Source organism: Epinephelus lanceolatus, chromosome 6, assembly GCF_041903045.1.
Source record: "Epinephelus lanceolatus isolate andai-2023 chromosome 6, ASM4190304v1, whole genome shotgun sequence".
NCBI classification, from domain to species: domain Eukaryota; kingdom Metazoa; phylum Chordata; class Actinopteri; order Perciformes; family Serranidae; genus Epinephelus; species Epinephelus lanceolatus.
In genome coordinates this window covers 3828107-3842567 of record NC_135739.1, presented here as the reverse complement: position 1 = coordinate 3842567, position 14461 = coordinate 3828107, and the positions used below count along the sequence as shown (strand labels likewise).

The 14461-nt window shown below is 41.1% G+C and overlaps 1 protein-coding gene across 1 annotated transcript; it reads right to left on the bottom strand.

Moving 5' to 3' along the window:
- Positions 1 to 554: 554 nt before the first annotated feature.
- On the bottom strand, positions 555 to 10141 carry mysm1 (Myb-like, SWIRM and MPN domains 1). Its single transcript, XM_033622773.2, has 20 exons — positions 10042 to 10141; positions 9773 to 9848; positions 9588 to 9658; positions 7977 to 8051; positions 7807 to 7885; positions 7579 to 7677; positions 6816 to 7350; positions 6485 to 6716; positions 6279 to 6409; positions 6075 to 6178; positions 5919 to 5996; positions 5721 to 5803; positions 5568 to 5622; positions 5118 to 5168; positions 4641 to 4715; positions 4366 to 4554; positions 1779 to 1911; positions 1476 to 1581; positions 1285 to 1342; positions 555 to 1159 (listed from the first exon to the last, which is right to left on the bottom strand). The coding sequence occupies exons 1-20, from the start codon at positions 10095 to 10097 to the stop codon at positions 803 to 805; spliced, it is 2643 nt and encodes an 880-aa protein (XP_033478664.2). The 5' UTR covers positions 10098 to 10141; the 3' UTR covers positions 555 to 802.
- Positions 10142 to 14461: the final 4320 nt, after the last annotated feature.

Below are 14461 nucleotides of genomic sequence, written 5' to 3'. Positions count from 1 at the left end.
GGAGCCCAATCATCTGCAGGATAGTCTTACCAGGCTAGTTTTTACTGGGAGCCCAAATATCTGCAGGATGGTCCTACCAGGCTAGTTTTTACTGGGAGCCCAATCATCTGCAGAATGGTCTCCTCACCAAAACAAACGGACCAGGTGATTTAAATCGGTTAAAACATCGAAAAGAGCAGTCTCAAGTTATAAAATATGTTTGTCTGACGCTAGCGCTGGCCGACATGAAAATGCAGAAATGAAAATGGCCTTATATAATGCCAGTTTTTGGTTTGTCTGTTCTGGGCTACTGTAGAAACATGGTGGTGTAACATGGCGGACTCCCTGGACAAGGACCATCTCCCTATGTAGATGTAAACAGCTCATTCTGAGGTAACAGAAACACAAGGATTCTTGATTTCAGGTGATTATGCACTAAAGAAAACATACGTATGGTATTATATTCCATTTCTGGCTATGTTTCCTCCTGAATCCTGCACACTGAACCTTTAAAGCACTGTAACAAAAATATGCTGATCAAGCTATTAACACAAAAATAATACAAGACAACATAATATGAAAATAAATTTTTATTTTCCTGTTTAAAAGAAACTGAAAAAGTGAAATGCTTTTTTCCCTCAATAACACACACACACTCTCTCCCTCTCTTTCTAGTTTTTGGTTAAAGGACTTTTCTAAAATAATAAAATGTTAAAAAACTAAATGAATAAGTTGGTAACACTGATACAAAATCATTTCATATTCACATAAAAGCTTATACTTTGTTGAATATTGTGTTAAGAACGGTCTGATATATGGACCATCACAGTAAATAGTCATGTTCAGTCGACAGCACGGAGCCCAGATGCAACACTGGCTCAGAGGTTGTGTCTGTGGTCGGTGTGGGAGGCTGTACGCTGCTGTCTGAAGCTCTGCCAGAGTCCAGATCAGAGCCTCTTCCTCCCGTCTGGGGCCTCTCCTCACTGATCAGCTGATGAAAAGCAAAGTCATCTGAGTCCAATGGTCTGGATGAGATATTTAAAGATTCCCCTTCTTCCTGGTCACATGATTGCTGCTTGGCAATAAAGTCTGACTGGAAAAGTGCCTGGATCTGGGTGAGGAAGGGGTCTCCCTCCTCATCTGGCAGGGGCTCCAGGTACCTGGCCAGAGATGACAGCATCTAAAGGGAGGTGACGGATGGAAGAGGTCAAGTGACAATTAAACCATAGAAGAGATAAATCAGTTAATGAAGCCATTCGCCACTAGTACGTGTGAATAGTAAATAGACTGATAGGCTGGACAGACCTTCTCCAGACAGGTGAGATGGGAATCTTTTCGGAAAAATCTGTCCATCTGCACACTCCTACCATAAACAGAAAAGGAAATGTTTAGATACGCCACCATTAAACTTTAAGACAAATTGTCTCAAATCACAAAAAGGCAGGATCAGCATCAAACCACGTGTGCCAGGACAACTGATCTTGTTTCTCACTCACCCAGGTGTTTGACAGTATTTGTGGATGATCCACTGAGCTCTTCTCAACGTCTGTTCCCAGTCAGGAATGTCTTGTGATGACAGGAAGTCGAATCTGAAGGGCAGCTCTGAGGAGGAACAGAGAGAGGGAGACTCAGCCAGAGGATAAACTGCTACCATATGCTGAAATCACTGACCTACATTGTCAGCTTGATTTCAAAGCCTCTTGATCTGAACTGTTTTGAAGTTTGGAATCATGGCTTTGTGTGTGTGTGTGTGTGTGTGTGTGTGTGTGTGTGTGTGTGTGTGTGTGTGTCAAACCTACTCTGTGGTCCTGAAGGCCCCTGGCTCTCTTTCACCAACAAGCAGGTAGTTTGGGAATGGGGGGAGGCATTGGCTGGGTCATATGGGCTCACTATCATCCCGATGAAGGGGGCTCCGCCACGTGAGAAATAACTCTGTAACACATGTTCACATAGACTAACTCCAGTGTGACTTCTCTCATCAATCAATCAATCATTCACTTATTAATGACCCCACAAAGCCAAGGTCAGTGGAACTTGCTTTTGGCACAGCACAGTTGGTCAGCTCAATAACGGAGACAATATTAGACCCATGACTATCACAACAGACACCATTTACAACATCAACAACAACAAAAAAAATCACAGAAAATATTTACAAGATTGATACCTGTCAGGGTCGGTGAGAAATGTTCAGAGAAAATTAAATATTCAATGAGAGGATATGCTGTCAATTTTTTCTCATATTTGACAGATTTACAGCTACTTTCGGAACAGCTGTTTTTTTAACAAGTTATTTTTATCGGTAATTCAATAAAGATATAGAGTATAGTGTAGTACTTACATTAATAAGAAAACACAGAACCTGTAAGAATGAAAAGACAACCGCACCCACCCATCAACACAAGAACAAACAGAGAAAGCCAGACCAGTGAAACAGAGTCCTGCACTGGGTCGGGTACCCGCAAAAACAGCTGATTTGCGGGTGGTTTTTAAAAAAACATTTTTTCCCGGGTTCGGATCTGGGTGGAAAAAATAACATGCGGGTCGGATCGCGTAAATAATTATTTAGGTATTTGAGAAATAAGTGGATAAAACGTACAACTATCACTTTATAATGTTTCTGAAGTGTTTCCCTGATGGATTACTTCTCTCCTCGATGGATTCTAAAAACACGTGACGGCTCGTAACTGCTGAACGTCGCTCTGGACAGAAAGTAAGTCTATTATTACACATGTAAAGTTCCTTTACATAGATTAAAAGTTTAAAAGCATTAAACGTAACCAACGAATGCTTTTACACTCGTATGGGAGAAGAACACAGAGGGTTGATGATGGAGCTGAAGTCAGGTTTTTATTGTGAGAGCTGCTTCATTCAGGTTGTTGTTTACTTACTGGCACCTTAACTGTGGCGATATGCTGTTCAATATTCAGCCAATATGACCCAAAATGATTACTTTAAATCCGGGTTACGGGGCGGGCTGCGGGTCGTGTTTCAACGGGTCAGACCGGGTTGCGGTACTAATTGGCCTGATGCGCGGGTTTGCGGTTCAGGTGCGGGTTTGTACGTCGTCGGGTCGGGTCGGGGCGGATCTTGAAAACTGGACCCGTGCAGGACTCTGGAGTATAGTCTCGGCACCAGACAATCAGAGATCTCCGCCTTCTGATAGTCTGGGGACGCTCCTTTCTAAAGTGTGTTTAACACACCGGAGAAAACGGCCGGCAACAAAGCAACGCCTCTTGCATTTCTGAAAAGGACACGCCCTCCTGGAAATGTGCGCTCCCCCTTTCTCGTCCGCAAGGACACAAACACACAGAGAGCTTGAAAATGGATGGTGAGAGATTTTACTCCGTTTTATCAAACATGTGCTCAGTCTACAAGATTGTGGAAATGAAGGACTTACAGTGACTTGAGCCATTTTGTATCGCTACACGTGTTTCTAGTGGGACTATGTTTACGAGCACAAGAGTTCAGCGAGCCACCGAAGGACTGCCCTGCAGATTTACTATTGGTTCTGCAACATAGGGAGTTTTTTAAAACTCTGAAATTGTATCTGCCCATCTAAACACAAAATCAGGGAGAAAGTCATCAGTCTTTAGTTAAGCAAAGCGTCTAAAGACTGACTTGTGAGTCTAGGTAGAGTATAGCATGTTTCATTACAATTTTTGAGCTTCCATGTTTGCCACAAAAGTTAAAAATGGTTGCCAGGTGGCAAAGAAGCGTGCCGTTAATCCTTTGATAAAACAACTGATTTTCTCTTTTTCATAACATTCTTAATCCAATGTCCACGTGTTGGAGGTGAAGAGTCGGGACAACCAGCCGTCCAAACATTGTTCAAATAGTTTTAAATATTAAATCCCAGAATTGAAATAGTGGGCTAAGGGCTGGTTTGATAAACTGTGTCATGTGTATGTGCACTTTTCTGTCTAAGTGAGCCAGGATGACGTGTGTGGATGTTGATGTGTTTGGAGTCTTTTTTAATGTCCTTCATGCACACATTTTTTATTGTTGGTTATTAACATTATTCTTTTCTTTATATAAAAATTTTAAAATGCATGCCCATACACTTATTATTATGTTATTCTACACTGTTTTCCATAGAAATATTTTTTGGGGAAAAAAGAGACTTATTGCAGTTCTTTTGATTGTGTTTGTAATATAATTATTCAACTGATAGGAGAGGGAGTCAATAATCTTGTATGATTTATTGACCATGCTCTGCAGTTTTTTGTGTGTGACTGCCTGTGCTGCTGCACCAAACTATTACGGATGAAGTGAATATGTTCTCAATGACATCTGTGTAAAACTGAAGAATGAGGCTTCGATTTACTTTGTATTTTTTCAGCTGTCTTATTAAACACAGTCTTGGCTGCATCCATTCATTTTTACCTGGAACTGGTCCTGTGTGTTTATGTCCCGGACTGAAGGGTTGGGGTGGAAGGTGGGATGTGAGTGGTACCAGCCCACCACACTGAAGCCAAGGGATGACAGCACGTCACAGGCTTGTGTCTGAGACACGGGATCCATCTCACACTGCAAACCTGTACTCACACTGTTGCATGGCTCTGCAGCACAGATCTGCACAGACACACAGAATCATTTGTCATTAAATACAAATGTCAAAATTCATCTTCACCATTGTTCCTTTTCACTAATTTTCCTACCTTTAATATTCTCTCTTCTTCACTGAAAGTTCCACCGAGCAGACCAATGACTTCCCCCCGCGACACGTGGGCATGCTGACAATCACACATTTATCATTTTTTGAACTTTAAAATACAAGAAATGATAGTGACAGAATAAATGAGACCACGATATAACAAAAAGTAATCATTTATAGGCCTGGCTTACAGGTCAGTGGATTAACAGTTTCAAAACATTTCATGGTGCATGAGTTACACTAAATTTTCCCTAAACCCTAACCCTAACTCAACTCAATAAAGTATTTCTGATTCTGATTCTGATTCTGATTCTGAACACTCAACAACTCACAAAATACAGTGATTTTGTGTGGTACTCGGTCACAAAATCTGATGGGTCACAGAGTTTGATGTCACACCTGCAGCTGACTACTTCTTAACACATCAGAATGATACCAAGAGAGAATACATTAAGCATTTCTGATCGTGTGTGAACCATACCATGTCCATTATGAGAAGAGTCTCTGCACACACAATGACCTGGAATGGTTCCTGAGGAAAACAGCAAAGAAGAGCTTTTAATACTTCTTAAAATTAAATTCCCGTCTTGCAAGACGCGTCGCACTGCTGATGACTGAACAGGGGGATAAATGACAGTTACAAAATGTTTTCCAATAAAAACAATAATAAATATAAAAATGTACAAGACAGAAAACAGTATAAGATACTATGAAAAGTAACAATAAATACAATCAGTTAAGAAAAAGCCAAACGATAAAAGTGAGTTTTGAAAAAAAATTTAAAAGAGGTCACTCAGTTTTTGGAGCCATTAGTAGAGGGCGGCAACGACTGGTGTGATGTGGTCATTTCTCTTAGTACGAGTTAAAAGCCTGGCAGCAGTGTTTTGCCAGAATAAAGTGCACTGCAATAATCAAGTAAATGTCCACTGACCTGTACATCCTCTCCAAAAGACCTGCAGGGAATCAGCTGGAAGGGATCAAACGACCTAGAAGGAGTGAAATCATAAGTAGTTACTATTATATTAATATATAACTACAGGACTGTGGGGAATTCAGCACATGTTGCATGAGTCATCACGCTTACCCTTTGAATCTGGAGGTCTTGCAGGGTTTAGGCTGCTTCTTCATCTCTTCTCTCCGCAGAGCGAGTTCCTCAGCACTCAGATGCTGACAAAAACACACCAAACAGTACATATACTAAATATAACACTAAATATATTCATGCAAATCCACCCAGTGATCAATAGTTTGCTTTGAAATTGCAGTGTGAGTGAGTCCAAACCTCATACGTCTGTCCCTCCAGATCTTTAGAGTCACACCAGTTTCCCCATATGTCCCGCACACGGCGCTTCCTGGTCCGCTAAAAGGTGGAGCCAAACAGCAGTTAACTCACAGTTTAGATGCATGAAGGTGGGTGAGAGAGTTTGTGTGCACCTACCATGCTCTGCAGTCTCTGGGCGAGCTGGTACGCCTCAAGCACATCTTTGCCCTCCTTATGCTTGGAGCGATCCACCACCTTTGGGCGATTATAGACTGCTTGCTCTGTGAGAGAAGAGGCGGAGCTCCAAATGAAAAAGGAAGCCATACTTTAAAAAAAAAAAAAAAAAACAGAGGACAGTCATCATAGGCTCAGTAAAGTTACCACAGTTGAAGTTGATGGCTCCAATGAGCTCCAGGTAGGTGTGTATTCTCCCGATGCAGTTGACGTCTCCGCAGTTCTTCAGTCCAGGGCGCACTGACGTCTTGTTCAGGTACTTGGGCTTACTCTTCAACCTGATGAACAAAAACAGTTACAAACACTTCCTCTGCAGAGCCGTGGTGACAGAATTTACCAAACAAGTTTTTTACCATTGATCCAGGATGTAGTTTCGGATCTTGAGGTATCTCTCAGGGGTCTTGGATGGTCGTCCCTCAAAGAACTCTGGGATTGCTTGTTTCTCATCCTCAGTGATGGCCTCCGTGTCCATCTCTATTTCCTGCTCAGGGGCCTTAAGTTCCTCCTCGTCCTCCTCCTCCTCTTCCTCCTCCTGGTCTTCCTCTGGTCCATCAGCTGGACTCCGCTCAGCTTTATCAGCAGCATCTGGCAGGCAAATAGGACCATGGTGTGACTTCACAAGCAAAAAAAAGTTGGGACGTCATCATGAGGGAATTTATGTAAAATGGCAGGTGTGAGTCTTACCTGTGTCATCACTACAGGCCTCTTCCAGTTGGCCAGTCTGTGCTGAGCTCTCACACTGGGAGCTCTGGTCTTCATTCTCATCGTCCATTTGCTCTGAGTCTGTCTGAGCTCCTGACTGAAAGTTCTTTGGAGGTAGTAATACTCTCTCTATGCCTTTCTCATCTGGCCCAGTTGAGGAAGGGAGGCAAGATGAGGGTTGAGGACTTTGTGGAGACAGCGTCGTGTGGCTGGGTTGGTCCTTCGTCTCAATCAGACCTGCCTCTTTCTGCTCGTCTGCGTCCGTCTGGAACTCAGTGCCCGTTATCTTCTCTGGCTCACAGAGCTCAGTTTTGACCACAGTCTGCAGTTTACTGTCACCCTCTCCATCATCGCTCAGGTCGTCAGTGATGTCTACCTCCTCGTCCTCTTCATCAGAAAGCTTCTCTATGCGGACAGTGTTTGACAGAGTGGATACATGACTGGAAGTGGGCTGAGGAGGTTGTAGGTGCAGCGCAGGACCTGCAGAGGGAGCTGCAGCTCTGGGTTCTGACTTGGCCTGAAAAAATGTACATATGACGACAGAGTTGGTTTGTTATTCATTCTTATTTCCCAAGCCCTCCTGAGGAATGTCTTCTGGTTGTGAAAGAGTTTGAACAATGAGGAAAGCACAAGTTTAACTATGAGGGACTGTAATTAGGCTTGTATTAACAAACTGAAGCATGTGAGCCCTGCGTGCCGCTTTGGTTGCAGCACAACACGGGAAGAAAGCCAAGGCAAGTCTCACCTTGTGTTTGAAATACTGTCTGGCATAGCTCTTGACCTGAAGAACAGAACGGCTGCCCACCAACTTGGCAATCTTTGTCCACCTTCGACCAAACTGAGCCTGCAGAAACACACACCCAGTATGTTAAACAATACACTCCCAAAGTGCCTCATATAAAACAAGTGTTACATCTGTTACAGGCCTGTAAACCCAAGCTGCAAATAGCCTCCAGAGACAAGGAAATCTCACCAGTCCTTCCTCAAACAGCTCTTTCTCCTGTTTGGACCAACGAGAGGATGATCCTGAGGCCGACGTCTTGGCTGGAGACCTGAACATGTGACAGGCAGAAGTGTGACAGGATTGCTAACAACATGAGGTGTAATCTGCTCATGTTAATGCTGGAGGAAGAACTGACTTACTTCTTCACTTTGGGCTGGTTGTGAGCATCACTTTCCCATATATGGTCAGGAATCCCCTCACCTGTCAGGTAGTATCTACAAGTGTGGTTCAGGACCAACAGAGTTCTTTCAAATCTCTCTTAAAAATGCACTTTGTCAGAAAGGTTTTCTCGTAGATCAGTTATTCTTCCATTTACTTTACTTGTTTTTATTATGTTTGAGTATTTCATGCTTTGGTTGTCATTATTACTTTTTCAGTTCTACTTTTATTTTTGTTTTAATGTCTTTGTAAAGCACTTTCCAACTTATTTTCGTAAAGTGCTATATAAATAAAGTTATTGTTAATATCGTTTTTGTAATTTAAAGGTCCAGTGTTTAGTATTTAGGGGGCCATATTGGCAGAAATGGAACATAGTACATTTGTTTTCTTTAGTGTAGAATAAGCTGAACAAATGAATCCTTGTGTTTTCTTTACCTCAAAATGCTGGCTCCAGATACAAGGTGATGCGAACTGCATCAAACTGTTAATTTTATTCTTTTTAATGGCACTGCTGTTGTAATAATTTTATTCTTTTCAATGATACTGCTGTTTTTATTTTTTTTTTAATTATTTCTAATGGTACTGTTGATTTTATTATTTTCTTCTTTTTAATTGTGCCTCTGTTTTAATAATTTTATTCTTTTTAATGGTACTGCTGTTTTTATTATTTTATTCTTTTTAATGGTGCTGCTATTTTCTTATTATTTTGTTCTTTTTAATGGTACTGCTGTTTTTATTATTTTATTCTTTTTAATGGTACTGCTATTTTTTTATTATTATTTTTTTAATAGTGCTGCTTTTATTATTTTAAATTTTTTAATGGTACCACTATTATTTTATTCTTTTTAATGGTGCTGCTGTTTTAATAATTTTATTATTTTTAATGGTACTGCTATTTTTTTTATTACTATTTTATTCTTTTTAATGGTACTGCTATTTTTTTTATTATTTTATTATTTTTAATGGTGCTGCTGTTTTTATTATTTTATTACTTTAAATGGTTTGGTTTTCACTTACTTTATGGATCTGTTTTTATCCTCTATGTCTGTGCGTGGAGCTCACTGCAAGAAATTCCACTCGACTATGTCGACATGACAGTAACGTATTGAATGTTGAATAGTGTTGCAATGGTACGAGATATTCACGGTACAAGAATCATCTCCAAAAATATTGTGGTTTCATAGAATTTATATTAATCAGTCAGAATGATCCTTAAAGGGATGAAAATGGAAGGGTAACTGTTGGCTGAACAAATGTTGTATTAGTTAATTAAATTTTAAAACCATTTGGTTGATGGAAGAGTGTGTAAAAAGTCTCCCCTCAGATAATAACTACAATAAAGGGGAGATTCAACGTTCAGTTGCATTTTCTTTCAATGTCGTATATAAGCAAATGTACACGGTATGATAACCATCAACCTTTACATCCCAGTATACCTTGAAGACTGGTATAATGCTGCAACCTTAATCTTTAATCTTGAACCTGTAGCTCATCAAGCCTGCAGTTTGCAGTGAAGCTACTGGACACTGTGTAGCCATTATGTCAGGATCATTCCCACTGCTGTGATGCATTCAGGGTCAGTGAAAGGATACTGTTCCTCCAGCAGCATCCTCTCTATCACCTCTCTGTTCTCTGGGCTGATGGAGCTGTCCAGCTCCCATGGCTGCACAACACAGAGACACACAGAGTCAACACCAGCACTAACACACACACACACACACACACACACACACACACACACACACACAGAGGGACTATTAGCTTCATGAACTCATACCAGTATCCCTGCGCTGCTCTTCCACGCAGACTGGATGAACTGCTGCTCCTGGACTAAACCTCCTCCGTCCAGCTCACTGCAACAGAGAGACAAGACACCGAGGGGACACCTCTCATTAATGGGACACACAGGACAGCTAACCGCAGCTGTACCGAGCTCTGCGGGACTGAAGACAATAACCAGGTCTCTGTGAACCGGCTCAGACTGCAGCAAACAGGCCCGACATACAGTGTGTAAGTTAATTAATCACAAACAGTGAATATTCTCACCTAATACTGCTGTCAGACTCGTCTCCCTCGATATCAACATCCACCTCGTCCTCCATGTTGGTGGCTAAACGTAAACAACAGACAGGACAGAGAGAAGCAGCAGAGGAACACAGCGCTCAGCTCTGCGCACAGCGACACCCTGTGGCGGGAGGTAACATGTGCAGCTTTCTCTGATGAAAATTACAGGAAATTCAAACAACAAAAGTAGAGATGTCCTGATCACCAAGTTTTACAATGGTTTATCTTTTTTTTTTTTTTTAAATACTTCTTTATGATGATTTTTTTACGTTTAGGAACAAAATAAAAAATAAATTAAAAAAGAAATGCAATACAAAGGGGACAAAATCACGTGGAGTCTGTCTCATTGGCTAAATAAACACACATTTTTCTCCACTGTTTTCCCCCCAATTTGTTTTGAACTCATATGGAATATGTCATCTGTTGCAGAAGATCTAAGTGTCTAACAGTATTAATGGGGGCTAGCAGTGGGGCAGTTTTTTTCTGGAGTCAGTATTTTGTAATGGCCTTTTTACTTGCTGCCAGCAGGATCTTCAGTAGACAGATCTTTACTTAGTCCATCAGGGATGTGTCCAAGATAAAGGGATGTGAATGTTGTAGTAATACTAAGTTTTTGAAATGACTGTTGCAAGTTCCTTACAGAAAGTCTGAATAGAAGGACAAGACCAAGAAATATGGGCACGGTCAGCCATGATTTCTCCACATACCCTCCAGCAGCATAGCTGGGTGCCAGTTTTTTTAGACTTCTGTTTGGGCGTGATGAAAAAGAGATCAGGTTTTTCCAGCAGAAGTCTGTCCAGGTCCAGTGGAAATAGTTTATCTTATACAAGCAGTAACAGCCTACAGCTGCACAGTGCACTGAAAGCCCAAGAAGCAAAAACAAAACGTTTATTTTTTGCTTGTAAATATATGACATGTTTTAGGGAGTTGCTTCAAAATTGGATATCAGAAAAGAACTCTTAAGTGATCAATGTAGAATATATTGTGTTAAATTTGGAGTGCTAATGGAGGATAAATAAAACACAGAAATGATGTACAACACCTTGATTATCATGACTGAACAATTCAGCCACACATCTAGATTCATTAGCCTAATGCCTGACAATATTTCCTTGTCTCCATGAATAAATTAAATTTTTAAGGAAGCACTGAAATGTACCAAAACCAAACAAGCCTCACATATTTGACCTCTGACCATTTCATTTATTTTATATTATTTTCAGTAGGGATGCACAATATTAGATTGTTTTTTTGTTTTTTTTTGCAGATATCCAATATGCCGATACATAACAACTAATTTGTCCAATAACTGATACCAATATCAATATATATATATATATATATATATATATATATATATATATATATATATATACACACACCTTTTCCCCTCCTAGTTTTGTTGATCATTAAGTCTCTCCTGTAGTGGAATTAACATCATGCATGCATACTCTTATCATGATGGTCAACCAGCAGATGGAGACATGAAATACAATACTTTTCATTGTGCAAAATAGGGAGAAGCATGTTGGCCAATTCCAATAGTTCACTTTAAAGCTTTTATTGGCCAATACTGGTGACGTGCCAATATCATCGCGCATTCCTAAATTTCAGTGTATTTATTTTTTTGTTTATTTTTAATGAGAGTCCTAAACTCAATCTGTAATTTGTATTGTACTTAATTATCAACTTCCTGTTGTAATTGCCAGAATTTGTTACTAAAGAAAGATTTAAAAGAAGTAGCAAAAACAATTTAGATACCGGTATGTCTGACAGTCAAGATTCTGTCTAAAGAAAATATAACATGCTACACAGGTCTAATATTTGTTTTAATATCCTGTAGTACAGGGGTCAGCAACCTTTACTATCAAAAGAGCCATTTTTTTCCAATAATAATGATGATAATAATAATAATAATAATAATAATAATAATAATAATAATAATAATAATAATACATCTAAATGAGCATTCCTTAATATGTTTTAGCCCAAGGTGGCTCACCAGCAGAGGGCCCTTTATTAACATTTGGTCAGAGCTGGTGGTGAAAACAAATGAATCTGTCTACCCATTATTAATTGTTATTAATGTCTCTATTTTCCTTATTATTATTTTCCTCAGAGACTGTGACATTTTTGGATTTGGAGTCCTTGGCTAGCCTCACTGGGAAGATTCAACATTAGCCACCACTACTGAGGCTCATTCAGACGTGACCTCAGAAACATTAGGGGAAAAGGTGCCAGGCCAGAGATGCACTTAACAGCACTTAGAAAACTACTCAATAATCTGCACAGCGCCTTTTCCCTCCCTGCACGCCACTCTGGGGTCCTGTCAGAGCACATTAGGCTGTAGACTGACACCAGCAAGGAGGACTCATGTTCACTTGCAATATCATTTTCTCAGTCATGTGCAATACTACTTGTCATTGTTGTATTTGATATAACATTATTATCAGGAGCAGTCTGCTATTCACCATTTAGTTCATTTTTATTAACTCTTGTCGTACTCCTATTGTTACTCTATTAGGCACTGGTTTTTGCTTTTGCTCCTTGAAACACATCTATATTGTATATTTATGTATTTTGCCAGATATCTAATACACTATTGTCCATTTGTCTGGTTGTGAATTGTTAAAATGGTGGTTACTGTACTTAGTGTAACTGTAATTTGAAGCATTATCTGGCACAAGAATTTCCTTCAGGATAAATAATGATTTGAATTGAATTGAAAACATTAAAAAAAAATTTTACCGTTAGACAATGTAAACATTTCTTTCAGCCCACTACAATGATATATAAAAATTAAAATGTTATTCATTACCATATGATTTATTTTTTTAAAGCCACAGGGAGCCACTGGAGACGGGCTAAAGGGTCGCACGAGGCTCCGGAGCCACAGATATAGTATAATATCTGTGTGGAGTCAGTGCCTCTGTGTCCTGCATGAACAAAACACCAACACAACCAACAGTAGAAAGGTTAGGACCTGAAAAATATTGCTAATGAAGACGACGACTGTTGTAAAGCACTCTTTTGTGAAACATATCCTTCATAAATTTCTCCAGTTCTTGGAATAACTGACCAACTGTAACCACACTTAGTAACAGCACTTAAACCCTGTCATGAGTGATGCCGTACATGGAGCCAAAAACGCCCTGCTGGATTTTGTTTTACAGCAAGAGCATTTAGGTCATCCATCTCAACTTCCTAAAACCTGTTTTGCAGTCGTAGTGAAACGCTCCAGTGACGACCTTATTTTGAGCTCTTCCTCTCTTGTTTATGTCCTCCTGAGACCCAGGGAAAAAATACATTGCAATTCATTCATTCATTTATTCATTCCTTCCTTCTGTCCCTCCTCCCTCCCTCCTTCTTTCTTTCCTTCCTTCCATCCTTCCCCCCTTCTTGCTTCTTTCCTCCCTCCTTTCTTCCATCCTTCCTTCCCTCCTTGCTCCTTTCCTACCTCCTTCCTTCCTCCCTCATTCTTTCCCTCATTCCTTTCTCCCTCCCTCCCTCCTTCCTTCCTTCTCTCCTTCCATCCTCCCTCCCTCCTTCCTTCCCTCTGTCCCTCCTCCCACCCTCCTTCCTTCCATCCCTCCTTTCCCTTCTTGCTTCTTTCCTCCCTCATTCTTTCCCTGATTCATTTCTCCCGCCCTCCTTCCTTCTCTCCTTCAATCCTCCTTCCCTCCTTCCTTCCCTCCTCCCATCCCTCCTTCTTTCCCTTCTTGCTCCTCCTCGCTTCCTTCCTCCCCTCCTTGCTTCTTTCCTCCCTCATTCCTACCTCCCTCATTCTTTCCTTCTTTCCCTCATTCCTTTCTCCCGCCCTCCTTCCTTCCATCCTCCCTCCCTCCTTCCTTCCCTCTGTCCCTCCTCCCACCCTCCTTCCTTCCATCCCTCCTTTCCCTTCTTGCTTCTTTCCTCCCTCATTCCTTTCTCCCGCCCTCCTTCCTTCCTTCTCTCCTTCAATCCTCCTTCCTTCCCTCTGTCCCTCCTCCAACCCTCCTTCCTTCCTCCCCTCCTTGCTTCTTTCTGTCCTTCCTTCCCTCATTCCTTCTTTCCATCCAAACCTTCTTTCCCTCCTTCCTTCCATCCTCCCTCCCTCCTTCCCTCTGTCCCTCCTCCCACCCTCCTTTCCCTTCTTGCTTCTTTCCTCCCTCATTCATTTCTCCCACCCTCCTTCCTTCCTTCTCTCCTTCAATCCTCCTTCCCTCCTTCCTTCCCTCTGTCCCTCCTCCAACCCTCCTTCCTTCCATCCCTCCTTCTTTCCCTTCTTGCTTCTTTCCTCCTCCCTTCCTTGCTTCTTTCCATCCTTTCTTCTTTCCCTCATTCCTTCCTCCCTCCCTCCCTCCTTCCATCCTTCCTTGGCCACTTAGGAAAAACTGGCCTTCACAGAGTGAGAGATAATGTC